The sequence below is a fragment of the Zootermopsis nevadensis genome, unplaced genomic scaffold, assembly GCF_977971745.1.
Source record: "Zootermopsis nevadensis isolate Lab colony 2312 unplaced genomic scaffold, Znev_1.0 Znev_ptg000002l, whole genome shotgun sequence".
NCBI lineage: Eukaryota > Metazoa > Arthropoda > Insecta > Blattodea > Termopsidae > Zootermopsis > Zootermopsis nevadensis.
In genome coordinates this window covers 639312-661075 of record NW_028259134.1, presented here as the reverse complement: position 1 = coordinate 661075, position 21764 = coordinate 639312, and the positions used below count along the sequence as shown (strand labels likewise).

The 21764-nt window shown below is 42.4% G+C and overlaps 1 protein-coding gene and 1 long non-coding RNA gene across 2 annotated transcripts; one reads left to right on the top strand and one right to left on the bottom strand.

Moving 5' to 3' along the window:
• Positions 1 to 529: 529 nt before the first annotated feature.
• Positions 530 to 21494, bottom strand: LOC110828832 (sodium/potassium-transporting ATPase subunit beta-2). The gene is made up of 7 exons (XM_022061906.2): positions 21266 to 21494; positions 6851 to 6991; positions 6195 to 6314; positions 5719 to 5897; positions 3749 to 3853; positions 3044 to 3212; positions 530 to 2022 (listed from the first exon to the last, which is right to left on the bottom strand). Exons 1-7 carry the CDS (start codon positions 21390 to 21392, stop codon positions 1919 to 1921), a joined length of 945 nt encoding a protein of 314 aa, XP_021917598.1. The 5' UTR covers positions 21393 to 21494; the 3' UTR covers positions 530 to 1918.
• Positions 3853 to 6168, top strand: LOC110828834 (uncharacterized). Its single transcript, XR_015537471.1, has 2 exons — positions 3853 to 4224; positions 4835 to 6168. It is a non-coding gene; the product is annotated as an uncharacterized LOC110828834 (long non-coding RNA).
• Positions 21495 to 21764: the final 270 nt, after the last annotated feature.

Sequence of the window (21764 nt, the reverse complement as noted above, 5' to 3'; positions counted from 1 at the left end):
ATCCACAAGTGACTGCAAAAGGTGTATGGGGATTATGCTGTCGATCGCAGCACAGTTGGTCGTTGGGTTAAGCGATTATCTGGGTAAGATGGAGTCTCTTGTGGCAGCGGCGAAAAATTGCCTGAGGAATGCAGGTCCTTAGTTTCACAAGGCGAGTATACAAGCATTTGTTAAGAGGTGGAAAAAATCAGTTGAGAGTGGAAGTGATGATGTGGAAAAATACGATTTTCCTCCTAAAGGAGATACCTATAAAATGTATCAATAGCAATGCTATAGAATAAATGATTTCTCAAAAAAATGGGCATTACTTTTGGAGTGACCCTCATATTTAGTGGTGTGCAAAATCACAATGAATGTGTTTTGCAAACTACCTGCTTTCCACTAGAGTTCAAATTCCTATTCTTGTCAGTACTCTGAATTTATTCAGGGATATGACTTTTTTTTTTCTGTTGTAAATGTAGCACAACATAAACGCATTCTGGGCCTTCACATCAGGCATATTATTAAGATATTAAAGAAAAAGAAAGTATCCTCTAAAGAACATTTATTGCTTCTCTTAAGAGAAGTTACACATCTTAGCGACACAGAACATCAAAATTAAAAGTTATCCTTAAGTGTTTAACATTTACATAAGAAACAATTTAAAGATATTTATTTAATCACATGAAACAATCTATTTCCTTGAAATATGTACTCTTTCTTCAAGCTATCCTATTATACAGTGCATATTTTTATCGTGATAGTGAACATACTGACATTGAGTTGACATGTAAAATAATGACGACTGGCTTGTGCATGTATTTTGTTCATATAACATAAAATCCAACACAGTTGGACCCTTAATTCAATCTTCTAACCCATTACCATAATACTGTGAATAAAGTACTGTTAAGTATTATAGGCCATGACTTATATGATTAATGATGTAAGGGATGAGCATAATAACAATGCAGTAAAGCATAAAGGACGCATTGCTCAGCTGTATACTTCAAAGTGTGACCAAATAATCACATGGTATCTTACTATTGCTATGTGATTTTTAGCATTTTATACACACATCTGGTTTGCTACACTAACAGCATCTTTGTTTTTTAAGTAGTGACTGTGCATTTAAGTTACTGAAAGATTCAACCCTGTAGTAGGATTGCATGTATATGGTTCTAACCCAGGGTACATGTTTTATGTATCTTTCAATTCACTTCCTTTTTCAATTAATTGGATGAATGAAATCAAATATATGAAACTAAATACAACATTAACAATGGCCTTAATTTAGCAACAGTTCATATATAGCATAATTTGTTATCAAAGTCTGTTCATTTTGTTAGGCAGCATAAACTCAGTACTTTGTACAATATTACTATGTTACAATTAACAATCTTTTAAACATTTGCTCTTGAAGCAATAAATATGGAGTCAATACAATATGACTGGAAACTATTTACAAATCAATGTATGAAATTAAATGACAACAGTGGAATAAAGGTACCTAAGGACAAGATTTGATATGGCTTGCAAAAATATTTATCTGAAGTGAAGGCAGAAATTTGACTTATAACATGGAGAACAAAAGTTTAAATGACAATTTAAGATCTCTGTTCATCAAGCATTAACATCAACAAAGAAAGCGTGAATGTATTGAAAACTCAGAGCAGATTTAATATCTAATCAGAACTAGAGTATTATTTATTGTACTTCCAAAAATGACGTGTATATTGAATACCCAAAGCAAATTTATTATCTAAGAACTAGAGTATTATACACTGTACTATAGTATGTACTAGTGATTATGAATGAAGTTCTAGGGAGTCATTGGGTCTCAGCATATCCCTGCATGCCGGCCTTTATCTCCCTCCATTGAACGATGAAAAATCTCACTGCATCTATCCTTATTTTTAATGTCCTCTTGTGAAACATGTTAGTCAATCATCAATTCAAAATGTACTGACCCTCGCCTCTCAGCACGATCATGGCGAATGTTGTGTGCCCATGCCTTACATTCAATGTTGACCAACACTCCAGCTGAAATTATAACAAACAAATTCTTTGTCATGGATGTTATTGATCAGAAACTAAAGAAGCGTGCAAGTCATGATTTATGTCAAATTAAATCGACCTTTATACATGGAATTCATTACTGCACTTTAGGCAGTGCATTTGAATTAGCATGTGGAAAGTTTGTTTTATTATTCTCCTCATTAAAATGATCGGACCAAAAATCAGAACTTACCCATTATAAAACATTAGATTAACAATTAAAATTTCTGTAGAAGTTTTAAAAATTATACAGGATGTAGGATGTTTGTAAGAAATATCACTCAGATGAACTCATTCAAAGGCCATGAACCAGTTCATTTTTGTAACGAGAAGTAACGACTACGGGCGAACGGGCACTGTTTACACCTTGTTGACCGCGGCAATGCCACGCCCGTCCACCCCTCGCAGTCTTCGGAGGTCAAGCAGGCCGAGGCGAACGAGATAGTTAATGGCATGAAGAATAACGGTTATCCAGAAGAACGGCGGAGACCTTCGTTTCTGTGTGAACTGCAGAACGCCACATAGGATTGTTCTCGACTTTAGGCTTTAAGAGCCCTGCACCCCAACTACAAAGATGAGACAGTGCTCTCCACCGGTTGGGAGTTGTGGCAGTTCCTTTATGTGCTTTGGCCCCTGTAACGCTCAGGCAACATTCAAAAATGGTGATTACAATCGGCTTGTCCTGATACAGTCACTTTCTTACTGATAAAGGGTGGGGGAGAAATTACCCAACCTAACCTAAAATAAATACACTACTGTGACCTCTTCCAAGGGTATTAGAGCCAGCCATTGGTCGCAGAGGATACAGTAGAATCCCCATTCAACATTTCTGTAGGGGACAACACATTTGAACACTAAACTGAGGGAAACCTGAAATGGAGAGTATTTAACGCTGTGATAATGGGTACATGGACGACAGAATTTGTTTCCTAGATGAGGGAAATACTTCCATCAGGATGCATTTAATGGGGGTTATACTCTGTCTAATAGTAAAAAGTGAACTTACTGGTAGGTCTTTCAAACCACACTGCAACCAGAGGACTGAGATATCCTTCTTTGTTTGCGAATGGGAAGAAGTAGCCGGGGAACCCTCGTCTAGGGATGTACTGGATAGGCCCCATGTTCTCCACGTCTGCTGGATTCTCTCCTTCACAACTAACCCAGACAGTGTTCAGCTGAAACATTGGTAATGTGAAGAATAATTAAATTGATACTGATGTCAGGAATTGCATTTTAATTTAGGTAACAGGTATTTTGTTTCAAACATGTGACTATAGTTCAGATAAATCTGTTTTCAACTTCGCAAGTTATATTAATAAACGCTGCAATAGAGGGAGAGGGGTAAAAAGTTACTTGCATGCAAATTACAGTTTGCAGACCACTGTTTGAGAAGTACTGGTGTATTATCCTATCTTGTATACTGACAGGAACGTGCACGGAAGGAAAAGGAAAGGTGTAACATCAGTTTACTTGTAATAAAATAATGTTAATGCCATGACACCAGGAACAATTAATATGAATCATCATTTTTATCTGAACTGTGGTGGACTGTCTTATAGGAAAAATTGTAAAAAGCATGCTTCGTGTTCGAGGTTTGTGGATTTTGAAGACCTGTGTACAGCAACCCTATTTTGTGTATATGTTTGATTCCATGTTGCATGTGTGCTTCGTTGCCGTAATCTTATGGAAGCATACGGGGAAATGAACTTACTTCATGATGATTTTTTATGGTATGGATGTGTTCTTTCAGATCCTTCGGCATGTTCTCAGGAAGAGAAGTCGTCTCATTGTAGTACTCAGGAATCCAGTTGTAGATCTACAAAAATTAGTTCCTTTAACCGTAACATAACTGGGGACATTGTAAACAATAAATTTTATTTATTTAGTGTTCTGTCTGAGGACAGGTCCATATGAACAGGATCCTTCCATCCTTTTCTCGGACTGGGACCTGTTCATATACGTTCTTGGCAGATGATCCAGAAGTGGTTTGCCATTGCCTTCTTCTGTGTGTGAATGGAGTAATTGTTGGGATGCCACGGAGAAACCGGGGAAGCCCCCGGAGGAAAACTCCATGTTGCCTAGACCACGGCCTTGCACCGCCGGGAATCGAACCCGAGACCTCAGGATTACAAGGCCAGCGTTCTAACCGCTAGACCACCGTGGCTGTCCAAACAATAAATAATGAAGGTAAATTTTTTAACATCTGCTGATGAATGTTGACCTGTAGAGGAAAAAGAGGTGAAGTGCCACACACACTTAAAACCACTGGCCACTTTACCTGCAGGAAAGAAAAGCCTGCCTAGGTAAGAGATTGGTTAAGCCCAGAGCCACACGCTCATTATTAAAACTCTTCACTCACTCTCTTCTGTGCTCTCTTTCTCTCTCTAACGCACGCACACACTGAAGGTACAGCAGCATTCATTCATCATTTGTAAAGATACGCTGGTCAGGCACAATTCATTCAAATTTATTCAAAGTGATGTGAATCGGAAGACGAGTGTTTACCATTATGGAGGAACATTACGACAGAGTTACTTCTTTATCATCGGTGTGTGGTCTGCGGTTACGGTTAGATGTCTCTTGTGTATTTTCATTAGTTCTCATTTACATAATAACATGTATTGTAAATACATAAATAGGTCTCTGTTTGAGTGGAGAAAATGGTACGAGGGCCGTATCTGGACCACGATCCAGGAGAAGCTGAGGAACCAACAGTTCTTCCTTATTCAAAAGAAAATTGATCTGAATAGTTTGCAAATGATGGTACATGGAGAGCAGAAATAGTGTCTCCTTGCAGTGGAAGATGGAAAGGGAATACAAAGACCAAGCCCAACTTCATCCCAGGCTGAAGAAAGAGCGAGTGAAACGCTGAGCTATGAGCGTGAACTGTTTTGAGGCCCATGTGTTGGACTGTACATTTCTTTTTGTTTGAAACTGTGCCAAGCAAAACTGACCTTAATTGGCAGACTGTATTATTGGGAGACAAGTTAGTTAAACCTCTCTTTGTGTGCACGTATAGCAGGAACAAACAATTCTACAGTTGCTTGTCCGAGGTAAAAGAAACGTTTGCACGATGGATTCACATTTTAAGGAAAATATATCAATATCATAATATTTTTTTCAAAATATGTGTCTAAAAATAGCAAAAGAGCTGTAAAAACATGTAATGTTCCTTTCCTGGAACAGTTCCAAGTGACAAGGTCAAACTTTTTGTGTAATGTGTATTTTATTTGGGTTTTTAACAAAGTTACGTTGTTTTATCAAAACACATGTACAACGTAGCTCAACTATGGGATTTAAATCAGACCAGCAAGGGGAGTGGGAATTTAAAACCCTATTACTTCAAAGGCTAAATTCACCCAATAGACTCTTTTACACTGCGACTGTGTTTGGAACTTTTAACATAGGAAAATGTTTCATATAAGATGTTTACATACACACAATTTCAGATGCCTTACTAGACTGATTTATCATCACCATAAAATTAAAAACTTGTGTATTAGCTGTGTTATTGTTTTACATTACACAAAAAAGAGCCTTGACAGAAGTCGCATATTTTATTAATCTCGCTATATATCGATATAATAGTCGTACAAATCGAGACGTCCGATATTCATTCCTCTTGCAATGTCCGTTGTGCGGACTTGTTAATAATTTCTTAAAACTGAACTTCTGACTCACCTTATTTAATTTGAGGAATATGCATGGGGCTGACCTATGATAGTTGTAATTATTTTCTGGCGAACAGGAGCGCCACTCTTTGGGATCCACGTAGCATACTTTGTCTCCAGGAGAGTTTTCATAATCACAATGTACTATATTTTTGCCATCTCCAGGGACAGAACTAGGATTCTTGTACACTGTGAGGAGAGGCAGAAGAGACACAGATGTACGTCAGACAATTCAGATACAAGGTTCTTCCAACTACAGTGATGTAATAAAAAAAAACATGTAGTTTGTTCACACTGTAAACTTTAGACACTGACAAATTATGTCATGTGGATAAGGCATGTGCCTTATCACGTCAGCTTTTCAGCGCGCTCTTTTGAAAATATAAGGAAATGCTTCACGTGTAGTAAGTATCCTTTGTTTTTAAAGAAACACTGACATGATTGTTCTTGTACGATGTAAGGTACTGTACAAATAATTTTTCTTACCTTCCAAGAATTTATCCAGCTCTTCTGTCCAATACTTGTAGTTTTCCTCGTCATTTCCCCTGTACCAGATCAAGGTACTTTCAACATTGCTTTCAGGAGGCATAGGACGGAATCCGAGACCTGACGCGTGATAAAATAGAACTCGTGTCTCGTGAAACTTGCAGATAATATTAGGTTCATTCAAGGATTTTCTTTTCAGTTCTTCCACATTAAATAATTTCTCCAAGACAGATTTACTTTGTTTTTGAACTTGTATCCAAAAACACAATAAAAGGAAACTGCGCCAAATACAGCCACAGGAGATAAGATATTATTTGAATTGATTACGCTTTTACAACAGACTGGAATATTATGAATGAATTCAGCTACACTCGCATTTCCTAGTAAACTTGTACAAATTATCTTTTGACTTGGAGACTTGATTGGTTTAGTGAGGGTCGAAGAATTCATGAGGCATCGAAGGCAAGCCTTGAGAATTGGGCATAAAGTATTTTACCAAACATTCGTCTGTCAGGCGAAGAATTTCCACCTGTTTCTGCAGGGAATTTAAATGCCTATCAGTGAAGGTAATTATGACAAAAACGACCCCTCGGTTACCTTGCCCTTTTCCTTCTGCTTAATAAAAGTCGCATTGAACATAATAATTGTTGTCGTACCTGGATTGCTCCCAATGACAGATCTGTCTTGTTGCCATTTGGGGATTTTCAGATCTATCGTCTGATAGAATACGGCAATCATGGCCAAGAAGAAACCGACCAGCCCAGAGTAGAAGAGGATGTAGAACAGAAGAATTTTTCCTGGGAAAAAAGAGGATTTTATTTTTATGCATTTCACATCTTGAATCACTTGTTAAAACTGAATGGTAAGTGAAAACCGATAAAAGAGTGACGGTGATGCATTTTGTACTTTTCAATTAACTCTGTGTCAATTTTCTTTTAGCCATATTTCAGAGCACTGGAAATTTATCTTAAGCTACATTGTAACAGTTTTATGCATGAAGAGTTCTGTCAGTACTTCGAAAGTTTGTTTTCCTCTGTTACGTACAAAACTACAACAAAAACTGTGAAATTAACTCCATATGTGAATTAAATGATCAGGGATCATCAGTGTGGGTTCAGACGTAACAGATCAACGATTGATCAGATCCTTTGCATTCGTCAGGCACTAGAGAAAAAATGGGAATTCATTGGGACCGTACATCAGTTATTTATAGATTTCAAAAAATCCTATGATTCTGTGAAGAGAGAAGTGCTATATAACATTCTCATTGAATCTGGCAAACCAAAGAAGCTGGTGAGTCTAATAAAAATGTGCTTAAATGAAACCTGTAGCAAAATTCGTATAGGTAAATATTCATCCGAGTCATTTTCCACCAAGAACGGTCTAAAACAAGGAGAGGCTTTGTCTATCTTGCTCTTTAAATTTGCGCTAGAATATGCTATCAGGAAAGTCCAAGATAGGCAGGAGGGTTTGCAATTGAACGGGACACATCAGCTATTGGCATATGCTGATGATGTTAATTTATTGGGGGACGATATAAATACAATAAAGAGGAACGCAGAAGTTTTACCAGAGGCTAGTAGAAATTGTGGGGCTAGAAGTAAATTCAGAAAAAACTAAGTTCTTCTTAGTATCTCGTCATCAGCAGACAGGCGGGAAAAATTCACTTAGGTTGGCTCCTCCCCTAGTATTGTCGGTGAATGAGATGGGCAGGACATGCAGAGCGCATGGATGGGACAAGAGGTGTGCACCGGGTATTGGTTGGGAAGCCTGAGGGGAAGAGACCTAGACGTAGATGGGAGGATAATCTCAGGCGGGATCTGTGGGAGATAGGAGTTGAAGGAGACTGGATTTTGTTGGCCCAGGACAGGGGCTTTGGTTAATTCGGTGATGAACCTTCGGGTTCGCTAAGCCATCTGGTTGGTTGGGTTTTTGTGGGTAGAGTTCAACGTGCGACTTCAGCTTTCAGGGGTAAGCCATATCGAATTCTGAGAATAATTAAACGTCTTGGCAAACAATACAGGTGCCATCTTCAGGATGGTTGTGTAGTAGCTGCCCGCTTTTGGAAGCACGCAAAAGGTTGTGAGCTGGATTTGATGGTGCTCATTGGTGGAGCCCACGACTACACCACATTCACCCCGAAGATGGCAACTGCAATGAACACTGAAACGTCGACAATTCTCAACTATCGACGCCACACTTTGTTTTTCCTGTGTTTTATACCAAACAATTGCAGTTCTAAAAAGTCGCTCTGCAGAAAAGCGATTTCAGTTTCCACAATTCTCCGGTGGATTCACGTGAAGGTCATGTTAGTGTTGCCGATTGGGGTCTCTGACAGCGCCGCCTCGTCACTGGGTCGATGAGACAGACAGAGGCCACCCTGACGTCAGAAATCTCTAGTTGGCTGGGAGCTGCTACGTTATTGATCTGCTTTGGGCAGTCTCTCGGAAGAGGACGAGGAAGGACTGACCTAGATTAATAGTTCCGTGTTTTTACAGCAACAATGAGCGAAATGGTATTCCTGACTAGAATAAGAGCATCCATGCTCAGACTGACAGAACATTTGAAAGCTTGGAGCTGTGGACGCTACTAATCGTGTCATTCTCTCATTGTTGAATTTATAGCATCGACAACAATGCAAATGATTATATGAAGGCATTGTTATTAGGGCTTCAGTGTAACTGCTGCTTATGTTGCATTGTTGACTGATAAAAAATATAAAAAGTTAACACGATTTTATTCTGTGTCGGAATTTAATTACGCATTTAAATGTTCAAGTTGGAATAAATTAACCTCTGCAACGGCTCGAGGAAATGTTTTCGAACAGCAGAGCGGTTAAAAGAAAATGTGAAACGCCTAATGAAATACTTCCCTGCCTCGCTGGAGAGACGAAGCATTTCCATGTTTATATCAGGGACAATTACAGAAACAATTTTGCGAGTAATTTTTCTAGTCCTACGGTTGATCGTTTTCGCGTTCGAAACGTAAAGAATGAGTCGAGGACAAAAGTGTCGCCCAGCGCCACCTGCGTCGAAAGCGACAAGCTTTGTAGTTTATCTTTCGATGATAGCATCAATGACTTTGCTTTCCACAAATCACGAGAAAAAAAGCTTTAACATTTAATCTAATCTGTTATGCAGACGTGATGTCATAACCTTTTTCGTCGTTAAGAAATTACGTGTTTATTCTTTAACGTTCAATTAGAGTAACGGTTTTCTATTTCGAATTTTAGGACCTCTTAAACCTGACATAACTTGCCTCCTTAGTATAAGGGCATGACGAGGCTTGCGAGTCAATATTGATGTACGGAGTTGAAAGGATGTTTGGAAGGAGACTGCGGTAATTCAGGGTAAACTTAGGTTTTATGAGCACCTAGAATCCCAGCAAATGGAATTACCAACAGTTTTGCAGATGGACAAGGAAGAACGTGCTGTTATGAATGACAAAGAGACAGGAGGGTGACTTGATGAAACAGCATTGTAATACAAATTGCAATCTTCAGATCCTAAAAGGCAAAGCGGATATGAAAACTATCAAAGAAAGTACGACTTTATCGCTGTGTGCCAATAAGACTGGCGATCACAACCTGAAACCATTCTGTGTCTGTAAAAGACAAAGTTTCGAGCGTGCATACACGAATTCTCGGCCTGTAACACACAGAAATAGTTCCTGTGCTTGATAACACGCGATCCAACAAACTTCAAGAAAAGGCCTTGATACTGTTGGATAACCTATGTCGACATCTTTATTCTGATGTCCTGAAATCGAAAGATAATCCCGTTTTCAAAACAAGGCGTGAAGGTTCGAAATTAATTTACAAGCAGACTGATGGTGAAAACCTTCGTTTGTTGCGTCTGGTTAATATTCTGAGGACAAACTACTCTACGTGAATATTCTCGTAAGGTGGCATAATTGTAAGCAATTTTCACTTTCCTGCGCCAGTAGCATTGGTCTAAAAGGATCCTCATATTTCGTGTACAGTAAACTGCCGATTATCCGCGCTAACCGGTCGAAGAAGGGGTTTGAATAATCTAAACAACTGATAATGTAGATTACATTTTAATACAACTGTCATCTGCCATGTAAGCAAAATAGGAATTTATATATAGAAAAAAACATACGTATTCACATTCTAAAACATAAACTGAGAGTAGGTCATGAGTCGAGTTGCGAGCAGTTGAGAAAAATACAGGTCGTATATAATTTTATGTATCAGTTTACTCGTAAATAAAATCTTTATAAAAATGTAGACACGCGGTTCGAGCGTCATCTGCGACAAAATATTCTCAAAGTTTCACAGACTCGCCGTCAGATGGCAGAACCCGTTGTGATCCGCTTCACTGCATCCGGCTGTGTGAATTACGTCAGTCGCCATGAACCTGCAGGACAAAAATGGTTCCGTGTGTGTGTGTTTGGGGTTAGGTTTGTCGAAACGAAATCGTGTGTGCAGGTCGAAAGACATTTCATAACAATGAATGTATCACAAGACACCACCGTCAAGACTATCGATAAGTTCCTGGTACAAACAGCTCAAGCAGACCGGAAGTGTTTTTGCACAAGAAATTTACCGGGCGTTCATGTGTTTCTGATGAAAATGTCGAAAGGGTACGCGGGATCCTTGCCTGCAGTGCACATGCGCAAGTCGATACTAGCTGCAACACGTGAGTTGCAAATGGCGCATTCGACAGTGGCGTTAACGTAAATATTTGTGTCTGTACTCTTACAAGTTTCAAGTGGTGCAGGCAATTTAGACAGATGATAGGATAAGGGATTTTGCAGTAACCTTGCTGGGGAAACTGGGCGAAGACAACAAAATCATGTTCTCCGACTAGACTGTATTCCATGATTCAGGAGAGGCAAACAAACAGAACGGTGATCATGACACTCGCGTGCTAGAGTGCAGCACGTATGAGACAGCCCCAAAGTTACTGTACGTGTGTAGTCGTTTGATCGTCTTTCTTTGGCGAAGCGACTGTGACATCATCCAGCAGTTATTTGGAAGACTTTGCCCGTCCACAGTTACAAGAACTGCACATGATGCTAAAACTGTGAGTCCATATTTTTCATAATAGTTTTATCCAAGTGTAAGTTGTAAAGATTTGTTTATAAATAATAGCAGGGAATCAATGATTAGATGAATGTCGGTTTCACTTGAACGCGGGCACTGAAGATATTCCACCAACATCCGCGTTATATCGAGGTTCCGGTCTAATGTGAAATTTGATTGTTGAGCAAAGACATTGAGACGCCATTAACATTTTATCGTGATACGGATTTGGAGTTCCAACCAGTAGGCACTTCTTATCGTTCAACCAATCTCACCGTCCTTGATTTCGTCGTGATAATGTCATCCGGTGAAGACAAGCGGTTTTACGAGTCCTCGACGTACACCGGAAGTAACATCTCCGTGTTGTGTCGGGCCGCCTTTTCCCTTGTCTTGTCTTGACCGTAGGTTCCGAAGAGTGAAAGACATGTCTTCTCCTTCTCTTGGCTCTACGCCTTCCTCTCATGTTGACGCAATTTCGTCACGAAGAAGATTCTTGCTACAAATGTGCTAATACGTCGACACATTAACGTCTTTATCTCGTGTCAAAAGATTTTTAAAACAAGGAATGTTAATTAAATACACGTAATTAGTACGAATCCACGAAACTATTGCATCATAACACAGCCTATATTTTCAGATGGGCTGATCCCCATGCAAGGGGTAGGTACTGCGTCGCCTAAAAAGAACAGAGAAAAACTCTGATACAGAGGGGCTCGGGATCGAATCGGGCGGCAACACCAAAAATACAGATAAAAAGAAATCTATGAAAGTAGTCATACACGCGACAATGAGAGACACAGCCGAGTTTTGGTAGGAAATTGGAAGCCATTCCTCATTAGTTGATGAATAATCTTTCTCTTTGTTAATCTTTAGATTTGGGGCGCGTCATAGGTTAGGTTGGGTCGGGTCGGGTCCAAACCCACCCCAAGCCTTGAAACAGTCCGACACTCGGAATCAAAGTTTCCTCCCATCAAATTGTCATTTGCAACAACTGACGTAACAGTTACGTCACCAAGCGTTAACTTACTCGTACGTGCATTTCACATCTCACGAACTCGAAGTAATGAAATGCGCGTATGAAAATCGCTCTAGCAAATGTCGGTTCATATGAAGATAGGAACTGTCCGAGGTTTCTGGGTTAGTCGCCTTGTGTTTTAATATAACTGAGGGCGCCAGAGAGTCTGACGTGTATTATTCTGTTCAGGAAGGGCAGTTGTACCGATCAACGCTTGTCGTGGTTTGTCTGAGGTTTTACAAAGGTTCGTGGAAGCTGTCTACACATTTTCAGTTACTTTACGTTGGGCGTTGTTACTGAACTTCGCATTCGTACGGTCCGGGGTTCAGATCTCGACCGGCTGACAGGCAGTCCTCTGAGTTTTCGTGTTAATCGCCAGTCTCTCCGTGAAAATGCAGAAATGCCTTAACTCAGCCGCCTCGACATATTTGTTGTTCCTGGAATTACCTCCGTTTTAAGATGCAGTCAGAGTTTGGATTCCACTCGGTCGAAAAGTGTTACAACCAGGAGATGCCACTCTCGCGCACTCGCAAATTGTTTTTAAGGCGAGTAATCGAAATATTTCACCGAAATCCGTCTTAAAACCGAAGACTCACAGGAAATTGTTTCAAATTTCTATTGTATATCCCATTGAAACTCGAAGGTTCATCACCGTGTTCACAAAATCCCGCCACCGGACTCTATCCTGAGCCATCGATTCCTTGACGTCATCCTCCCACCTACGCCTAGGTCTTCCAGAGGCCTTCCCGTCCCTCATCCGTAATAATTATCTGAGATAATTTGTTTCTAATGGAAAATTCCTCGCGTACTTAATATCAACAGCAGATGCGCAAACTCGAAGTGACTTAGCATTAAGCTAAGCAGAATTTCCTTCGTCGGGCTGACACGTGACGTCGCTTGTGGTCAGCGACGGACGACCTCCGTGACAGGAGTACAGTGAAGCTTCACTGCGGAGCTCGAGCCAACTGGACCAAAGTGGATAATTTCTTCGGATACTTACGCAGGTCCTCACATAACTCGTGAAATTTGGCCTTCAACAATCTTTGACTCACAAGTGGAGGGAACCAAAACTTGTTTCCACGCTTTGCCCTTGTTCTTAGCAAAAAAAAAATCCACAGCTCGACTTAAAAGCCGAGAGCACACGCCAACCGCGTTTATTTCGCCGTCCGTGCGCGGAGGACAGGAATCCGGGAGGTGGAAATTTAGTGTTTCACTCAGATTCCTTCCAGTTATTCACGAAGCCTCACTCCGCAGTTCCCGACCTGCAGACAGTTCCAGGATTTTAATCTGTGCACTGACGATGTCAGTTATCATTACAGAGAAATAATGAAGTTTTTCTGTGGGTCAGAATTCTACAACACCTTGAGCAATGGTCGCCCGCCTTGTGACGAAGGGGCGTCGAAGATGAAAGGACGACCACGCGCCTCTCAGCGCAACGCAATGTTCCGGTTATGAATAGTTCATAATTCTTCCTTTGAAATTCTCTGTGGTCTTTGAATGCGAATAATAACGACTCCCTGCAGATTCGGACGCAGAGGTTTTAAGCTTTGAGACGTGTCGTGCCGTCTCAGTTTGCTTAAACGAGAGTGGAAAAGTTTAATTCACTTTGGTGTAAACAAATTTCCGAGGTCGTTCTTTGTCGCGTTCTTGATCGTGGCCATGCAAATGTATTCGTCTCTTCTTCTGCTATCTAGACCCAGCCAGCCAGCCTCCTCTCCGATGGACACAGGACGATAAATCAACTATACAAGTCACTGTGTCAGGCCATAATAGACCTCGGCACACTGGAATTCTGATAGAGAATCAGGATTTTGTATAAGAGTATTCCGTAGCCGTTTTGGCGAGTCTTTGGCAAAATTTGATGCACACGCCATTCCGAAATCGCAGGAGGGTCGGTGTAATGCACTACCAAAACGCCCGTAACTAAGAAACAAATGCTAATTCGATGATGCCGGCTGGCACACTGATTCACTATGAATGTAGGCCGCACCCCCTAGCGGCAGAAGCTCGTACTACATCCGGTTCGCCCTCTATTGACACAGTCTTGAAACTTTCCGATCGCACCTCCTTCGTTCATATAAACCAGATTAATATGCCAAAGCCTGGTTTACCCCTCATCTCAAGTTTCAGCCCGTTCGGGAATTGAACCACGGACCGGTACTGGCACACTTCGGGTTCCGCAAGCCATCTAGTTAGTTAGTTAGTTGGGACACTATTTGTAATACGCTCGACATAACTTGCGTGAGAAGTGAGCGACACTTTAACGCAAGACAGATTACTTTTCGTGGCAAAAGTTTAACAAAACTGATCACAAATCAGACCCCAAGGAATGCGTAGCAAAAGTGTCAGAATTCAAATATCTGAGAACGATAGTAATACACAAAGTAACATTTAGGAAGGATTTAAGAGCAGATCCCTTGCTCTCACCAAGTTCTGAACGCACAGTCCTCCCAATTCCTGTCTAAAAATATGAATTGTACTCCTGCGGAACTGATACGCCACTGGCAAGTGTCGGTCGACCTTAAAGGGTCATCTTGTGATTGTGAACTGAACTCGAAGATGGCTGTCTTCTGGGTTGTAGGGCAGTGAAGTCTGGTAGAAGTTTACCGACATTACGACGCAGGAGAAATCCATTCAGAACCTTAATTTGAAGTTAGTCTTCCGTTTTCCTAATCTCTGTCTACTTCATCCTAATCCATATCTCGGCAGAGTAAACCACCGACTAAAACCGTTCACAGTTGGTAATACGTCATCCCGAATAATCAAACTGTTAATGCAGACTGCGTACAATTCGGTACATTTCAAATCTGCGTGTCTGAAGGGAAAATCTTACAGGCCTTCGTATATTTTGCTTCATAATCCCACAGTATGATGCTAGAATGCACTTCAATCTCTGGTGAGAGGATAGAGAACTATTTATTATTATTATTTAGTGTTCTGTCTGACGACAGGTCCATATGAACAGGATCCTTCCATCCTTTTCTCTTCTCGGACTGGGACCTGTTCATATACGTTCTTGGCAGATGATCCAGAAGTGGTTTGCCATTGCCTTCTTCTGTGTGTGAATGGAGTAATTGTTGGGATGCCACGGAGGAAAACTCCGTGTTGCCTAGACCACGGCCTTGCCCAACGCAAGTTATAAATTCGGGCACCGTCGGGAATCGAACCCGAGACCCCAGCGTTCTAACCGCTGGACCACCGTGGCTATGAGCAAGAACTTTAAAATAGCAAATACACGCTCAAGCGGCCTATTTCTGTGCTTAATTTCGACCGCATAGTCGCCATGTTTGCAAATATCAACGTGTAATCCTCCCAACACTTTTATTCGTGTGTTCGTGAGCTATATCCAGTCGATCGTGTTTGCTGTACACAACGCCGATTATCCAAGATATGCAGAGGTAATTTCTGGTTACAACTCGTGGTGTTGGCCGTCTTATCAGTCGGCCTCGTGCAATCACGTTCTGACACAGAAACCACACTTCCGGTTGTGTGTGCAGCTTGGAAATTCAACTTCTCTCGGTACAATTCTCAATATGAAGGCCAAATCGTATTCGAACCCTCTGTTAGTGGTTTTAAAAAGTTCACGATCTACGATCCTAAAATCAAATTTTAATGTCAACCCACAAATCAAAACGCAAAATAATGAACCAGCCAGCGTTTGTATTTTCATTGCACTTTATAGTTTTATTTAATTATCTAAACACGCTATAATCTTGCGTCAGAAAATCGAAGCTCAACCAAAATTCATTGCTCAAACTTTCTCTCAACCGCTGTATGAGCCAAGAGAAAGTTCAGGATTTTCGACTAAGATCTTGCAAGCCTTTACCTCCCCCATGCGTGCTACATGCCCCGACTGTTGCATCATTCTGTGCCCCTCGTCATGTCGTTTAACCCATCCTCTCCCTCGGATACACAAGTGACTCGCCGTTATTGTTGAGGGCCTCAGTCAGCTGCCTTATTTCCCATCTGGCTGACGCGCGCCGACCGCAACGTCTGCATTCCTGCGCTCCGGTCCTCCGATATGGGCCTCCGGATAGCAGACGGGCCGTGGCTCCGACAGCCATGTCATCCGCTCGTCGTAGGATCTGCCGTCAGTACCAAGAAGACTGACGTGGGGTCCTTTCCCAGCTTCAACATGGATACCACTCGAAAGGGTTTCCATGCCGGTCGGAAGTACTCGCCGCGGAGGACAAAGGTTGTCGCGCGGCCGGGTTGAGGGGCCCGCAGGTCCACGCGGCGTCGGCGCTTCGGAGGAGATGCCGCTGGCCGTCGAGTCTGCATCCGAGTCCATTCTTCTGAAGTCGGGGTTTTGAAAGGACGGTCGATCAGGAAAGGCGGGAGATCCGAGTCGAAGCCCTTGAAGGACGTCTGGTGCAGCGTTGCGTGTGTGAGGCGCCGTGGTTGGGGAGTCCACCCATGGATCAAGCAGGAGTTTCCGATAGCGAAATCACGCAGGGGAGGGGAATCCGTTCCTGTGATGACGGGAATTTCTGAGGGCGGTAGCCAATGGAGTGTGTGTCTGAGAGAACTGGGAAGGACGAACAGCAGGGCAAAGACGTGGGAAATCGATGGCACACGCCTCTCAGAGGACGCTTTGAAACAAGAAAGACGTCCTCCCATGCCTCGAATGGGATTCGAAGCCACGATCCCAGAGTTAACACGGCAGACCGAATTTGTTAAAATAATCTTTTAATTGATATATCTGTGTGTCAAATACACACCGATTCGGAAAATTACTAAAAAAAACATTCCAGTTCTGTTTTAAACACTTTTTTGGAAAAAAAAATCTACAAAATTTTCACTTCGCTGTTTCTTCTGGTCATAAATTCTTGGCGTTTGTGTTGATTTTTTTTTCCAGCGACTGCCGACAAAGGTCAGCGAGCGCTGGGGTCGCGAGTTCAATTTCTCATCGCATAACCAAATCGAACGGACAACATATTCATCGCGCATGCGCCCGTGCACTCTGCAACTCGCAGGACGTCAGCAGATTGTTTGTATTAGGAACTGCGTCCTTGGTGTCTACTTAATGCCATTAGAATATAAGCCATTAATTGCCGACTGTCTTTTTGTTTGTCTTGGCGAGTGACGTAGTGGATTACGTCAGCGTCTCGCTGGAGAAAATTTCAAAATGAGTTTCATAATTTGAGCTCTCCGCCAATTTCTTCGTTGGTTGAGCGGCTGAATTATAATTCTGAGCGAGTAAGTTAGGAACCACGTCCTAAGGCCTAGTTCACGTTCTTATAATCGTTTTTACGAGCATCATAGGTTTTCTGTTTGAAATTTTTGGAATGAAATTTCAGTGGTGACGATGGAAACAGTATTTTACACCGAAACGACCGACGTCGACAACTCTACCGTATCTCTTTCGTCTTATCTTCTCCAAAATTTGAATGCGTGTCTGTGATCCAGCTGAGCTCACAATTTCACACACCTGTGTCCAGTCACACATTAGTTACCCTCACTGCTGTTAAAATGAAACCGAAAATGGCTGCAGTCTCTCGACTGTGAAATCTCCGAGAAAAAAATTGCATATTTTTGAATATCTGGCGCCAAATATTACGTGGCGGCCGTCGAATCTCCTCCGCGTCGATACGAGAAACACGCAAAAGGACGGCGTAGTCCCTGGGGGCGGGCGTCAATCGGTTCAGAAGGTACCGGGGAACATGAGAGGCCCACCACAGGATGAGTACGTCTCTGGAAGTGACTCACCCAGTTCATGCAAGTCTGCCTTCTTCAGGAGAAAATCCTAACGCGGGTAAACGACATATTTAAATAGATATTGTCTAGCAAGGTCAGAATGCTAGGACACTTCGTAATTAAAAAATAGTTTACGCTTCAAAAGAAACACAAACTGCCTTGAAGAATATATTTTACGAAGATTTCCGTCTTCTGTGTCGTCTGGTCGATGTCAACCGACGTTTCAGAGGTCATACTGCCTCCGTCATCAGGGCGATGAAGATTTCTGTCTTCTGTGTCGTCTGGTCGATGTCAACCGACGTTTCAGAGGTCATACTGCCTCCGTCATCAGGGCGATGAAGATTTCTGTCTTCTGTGTCGTCTGGTCGATGTCAACCGACGTTTCAGAGGTCATACTGCCTCCGTCATCAGGGCGATGAAGATTTCCGTCTTCTGTGTCGTCTGGTCGATGTTAACCGACGTTTCAGAGGTCATACTGCCTCCGTAATCAGGGCGATGAAGATTTCCGTCTTCTGTGTCGTCTGGTCGATGTTAACCGACGTTTCAGAGGTCATACTGCCTCCGTAATCAGAGTATGAAGATTTCTGTCTTCTGGGTTGTTGCGCTGTGTAGTCTGGTCGATGTTAACCAACGTTTCAGAGGTCATACTGCCTCCATCATCAGGGCGATGAAGATTTCTGTCTTCTGTGTCGTCTGGTCGATGTTAACCGACGTTTCAGAGGTCATACTGCCTCCGTCATCAGAGTATGAAGATTTATGTCTTCTGGGTTGTTGCGCTGTGTAGTCTGGTCGATGTTAACCAACGTTTCAGAGGTCATACTGCCTCCATCATCAGGGCGATGAAGATTTCTGTCTTCTGGGTTGTTGCGCTGTGTAGTCTGGTCGATGTTTACCAACGTTTCAGAGGTCATACTGCCTCCGTCTTCAGGGCAGGAACCCAGAAGACAGAAATCTGCTGTTACGATTGCATTTAAATTACACAAAGTAAGCGAATATTTTCTTAGATATTTTGAATATGTAAAATGATATTAATTTATCGCTGACCATAAGCGACAATTGTTCTTTCTCTGCAGCGAACGACGTAATTTAGACCTGGAGGAAGGACGAACGGAACGCAAAGTCCGTCCACGAAAACTAATAATCCTTCAACCAGCCAAGAGTTTGCCCGTCACTGCGTCCTCAAGATCCTCGCCGTAAAAATATTTGGCGAACTGAAGGGCCTGACGGAAATCATGAAGCGTCTCACTCTGCAATGTCCTCCACCTCAAATACATTCTTCGGCGCTTCGTTCTCAGTCTGTGTTTCGCTTTGACCAAGAGACAAAATTTCACGTCCATATAAAACAACAGGTAAAATCTCCTAAGTTCACGTTTCCCGACCAACTTTTCGTGTGAGTTTCCTGTATCCGCCGTGCATATTTGAGAGTCGTAAAAAAAGTACGGACAAAGGAGTTACTGAGCTGCATGAAAATGTTTACGTTCACCGCGCATACAGAATGAGAAATTGGTGGTAGCCTACGTTTTCCTCGTAACGTGTTTAATCGTGGTTCATCGCTTCGTAAAATTACTGCTAAAATAACTACAACAAAATTGATTACGGATATCAAACAAATGCCTCAAAATTATTGGCTACAGAATTCTCGCACGGATATATTTTCCCCAAAACAGTAATTTTTTTTTCAAATTTCTTCCGGAGATGTTCCACGATCTTGAAAATATATTATGTCGCCGTATTTCAGCAAGATAGCCACGGTGGTCTAGCGGATAGAACGCTGGCCTTGTAATCCTGGGGGTCTCGGGTTCGATTCCCGGCGGTGCCCGAATTTATAACTTGTGTTGGGCAAGGCCGTGGTCTAGGCAACACGGAGTTTTCCTCCGTGGCATCCCAACAATTACTCCATTCACACACAGAAGAAGGCAATGGCAAACCACTTCTGGATCATCTGCCAAGAACGTATATGAACAGGTCCCAGTCCGAGAAAAGGATGGAAGGATCCTGTTCATATGGACCTGTCGTCAGACAGAACACTAAATGAAATATTGCGAAAGAGTCGAGCTTTTCAATGCTTTGATTCCTAAGTTTCCTTGGTAGGAGATATTACAATATTCCAGTATCAAGCATAAACTTCGTTCTCAGATCCTGGATTTAAGGATGAGAAGAATAATTCGCTCACTTTTCGCGGGCTTTGCCGAAGATTAAGGCCAACGCACGAGTTTATTAAATGCGTCATACAAGAGGGGCCTGGGACAAAAGATTTTTGACTTCAATACACGGAAGGCTCTCTCAGCGAATATTTGATCATCAGCAATTTGCGGACATTAAAATTGGCGACTGCTTCGATAAATCGATACTTCGGACAGGTTTTCTTAGAGGTCATCCTGGTTATCCATGTACTGCGAGGTTGCATAATTGAGAGGTAATATTTGTTTAATGCCCAAAACGACGTGACGGGTTTCAAAAATGTTCCGAGGCCGGGGTTCTCTCCTTGTGGGGGGCAAAGTTGCCAGGGCGTTAAGCCGATCGCTGACCTAGTTCCGAGGTTAAGCGAGACAACTATTCAGCATTCTGACAACAGCAGAACGAACACGACCATTGAAAGATGTTCTTCGAATGAAATTAAATTTAAATTAAATGTTTTTTAATATAAATAAAGGAATAATAGGCTGAGTTCTGTTTTAAAGGCGATTGGATTTTGCTGGCTCAGGACAGGGACCAGTGGAGAGCTTTGGTTAATTCGGTGATGAACCTTCGTGTTCCCTAGGCCATCCAGTTACTTAGTTAGTTAGTTGGTTTAAAGAGAGCAGTTTGGATGTGGAGAGGTTGTATTCCATCATCTTAATCAATCTCTGACGCCTCCAGACGGGCGATATGAAATCTCCGGTGGACTCACGTGATTTTTTCCTTTAAAACGTGTTTCGTCGTCCTTAATCTTAAATTAAGAAGGGGACATTCTGGAGAAATGCTGTCGCAAAGAACGCCCTAATCAATATTCCCTTTAAGTCGATCCTCGCCCCTTGCGGGGCGAAGCAATTGAACCAGACGCCCGTTGTTTAGTTACGGTCTTGTCGGCTCCGTGTTCAGAGGCGAAACCTAACCACAAGTGACATTTTCACCTCGAACTACTCGTATAAAATGTTCTCCTGTTTCGGAGAAACGTCGGTCTCTGCCTACGAAACTACGCGTCGGTAGGCAACCCACAACATCGTCAACTTCACTGCCCCCCCCGGGGGTGGGATCTCAAATCTAATAATTACGAGTCAGTGGCGTTTGTGGCGCCCCCGATAATTCTGCGATATCAAAGTCGTCGCTTACCCCAGCTGGCTCCGGTGCGACCCAGAAACTGGTGAGTTTCGGAGTTCCAGATGAAAATCCTGAATCCTTCCCATTTCCCCAGTTTGGGCGGCGGGGTGTAGTACTGTTCGGCCTTCTTCTCCGCCATGTTGCACTGTGTCACTGTCAGTCGACTCCCGGCGGCGCAAAGAGGGGCAAGGCGCTGCGGACTCTACGGGATATTGCAAATCCAGAACTGGCCGGCGAGCCTCTGAAGACCGGCGCTGCATCCAGGAGGATGCGCGAGTCTCGACGCACTCCCCACACATCGATCGGGACCCGAGCCGAAGGATAAACCAGAAGGCACTGCCATCTGTTGACTGCAACACGTATTAAATGAACAAATTCCTTCGGCTCACCCGCAACAGAATCACGTACACATTCCAGTTGGCCACTTTCCAGAGCCAGACTTTGGCCCTCTGAGGCCCTGAGATCCCTAAAATTGGAAATAAAAAATTGAATGGATGGACGAACGTTAAAA

What these genes read in the sequence shown, in the direction of transcription:
- LOC110828832 (XM_022061906.2), bottom strand. Translation starts at nt 21,392, where the DNA reads ATGGCGGAGAAGAAGGCCGAACAGTACTACACCCCGCCGCCCAAACTG. An exon ending in TCGCACCGGAGCCAGCTGGG is followed by an intron (nt 6,992 to 21,265) that starts GTAAGCGACGAC and finishes CTTTTTTCCCAG; the next exon opens with GAAAAATTCTTCTGTTCTAC. An exon ending in GTGGTTTGAAAGACCTACCA is followed by an intron (nt 2,023 to 3,043) that starts GTAAGTTCACTT and finishes TTATAATTTCAG; the next exon opens with CTGGAGTGTTGGTCAACATT.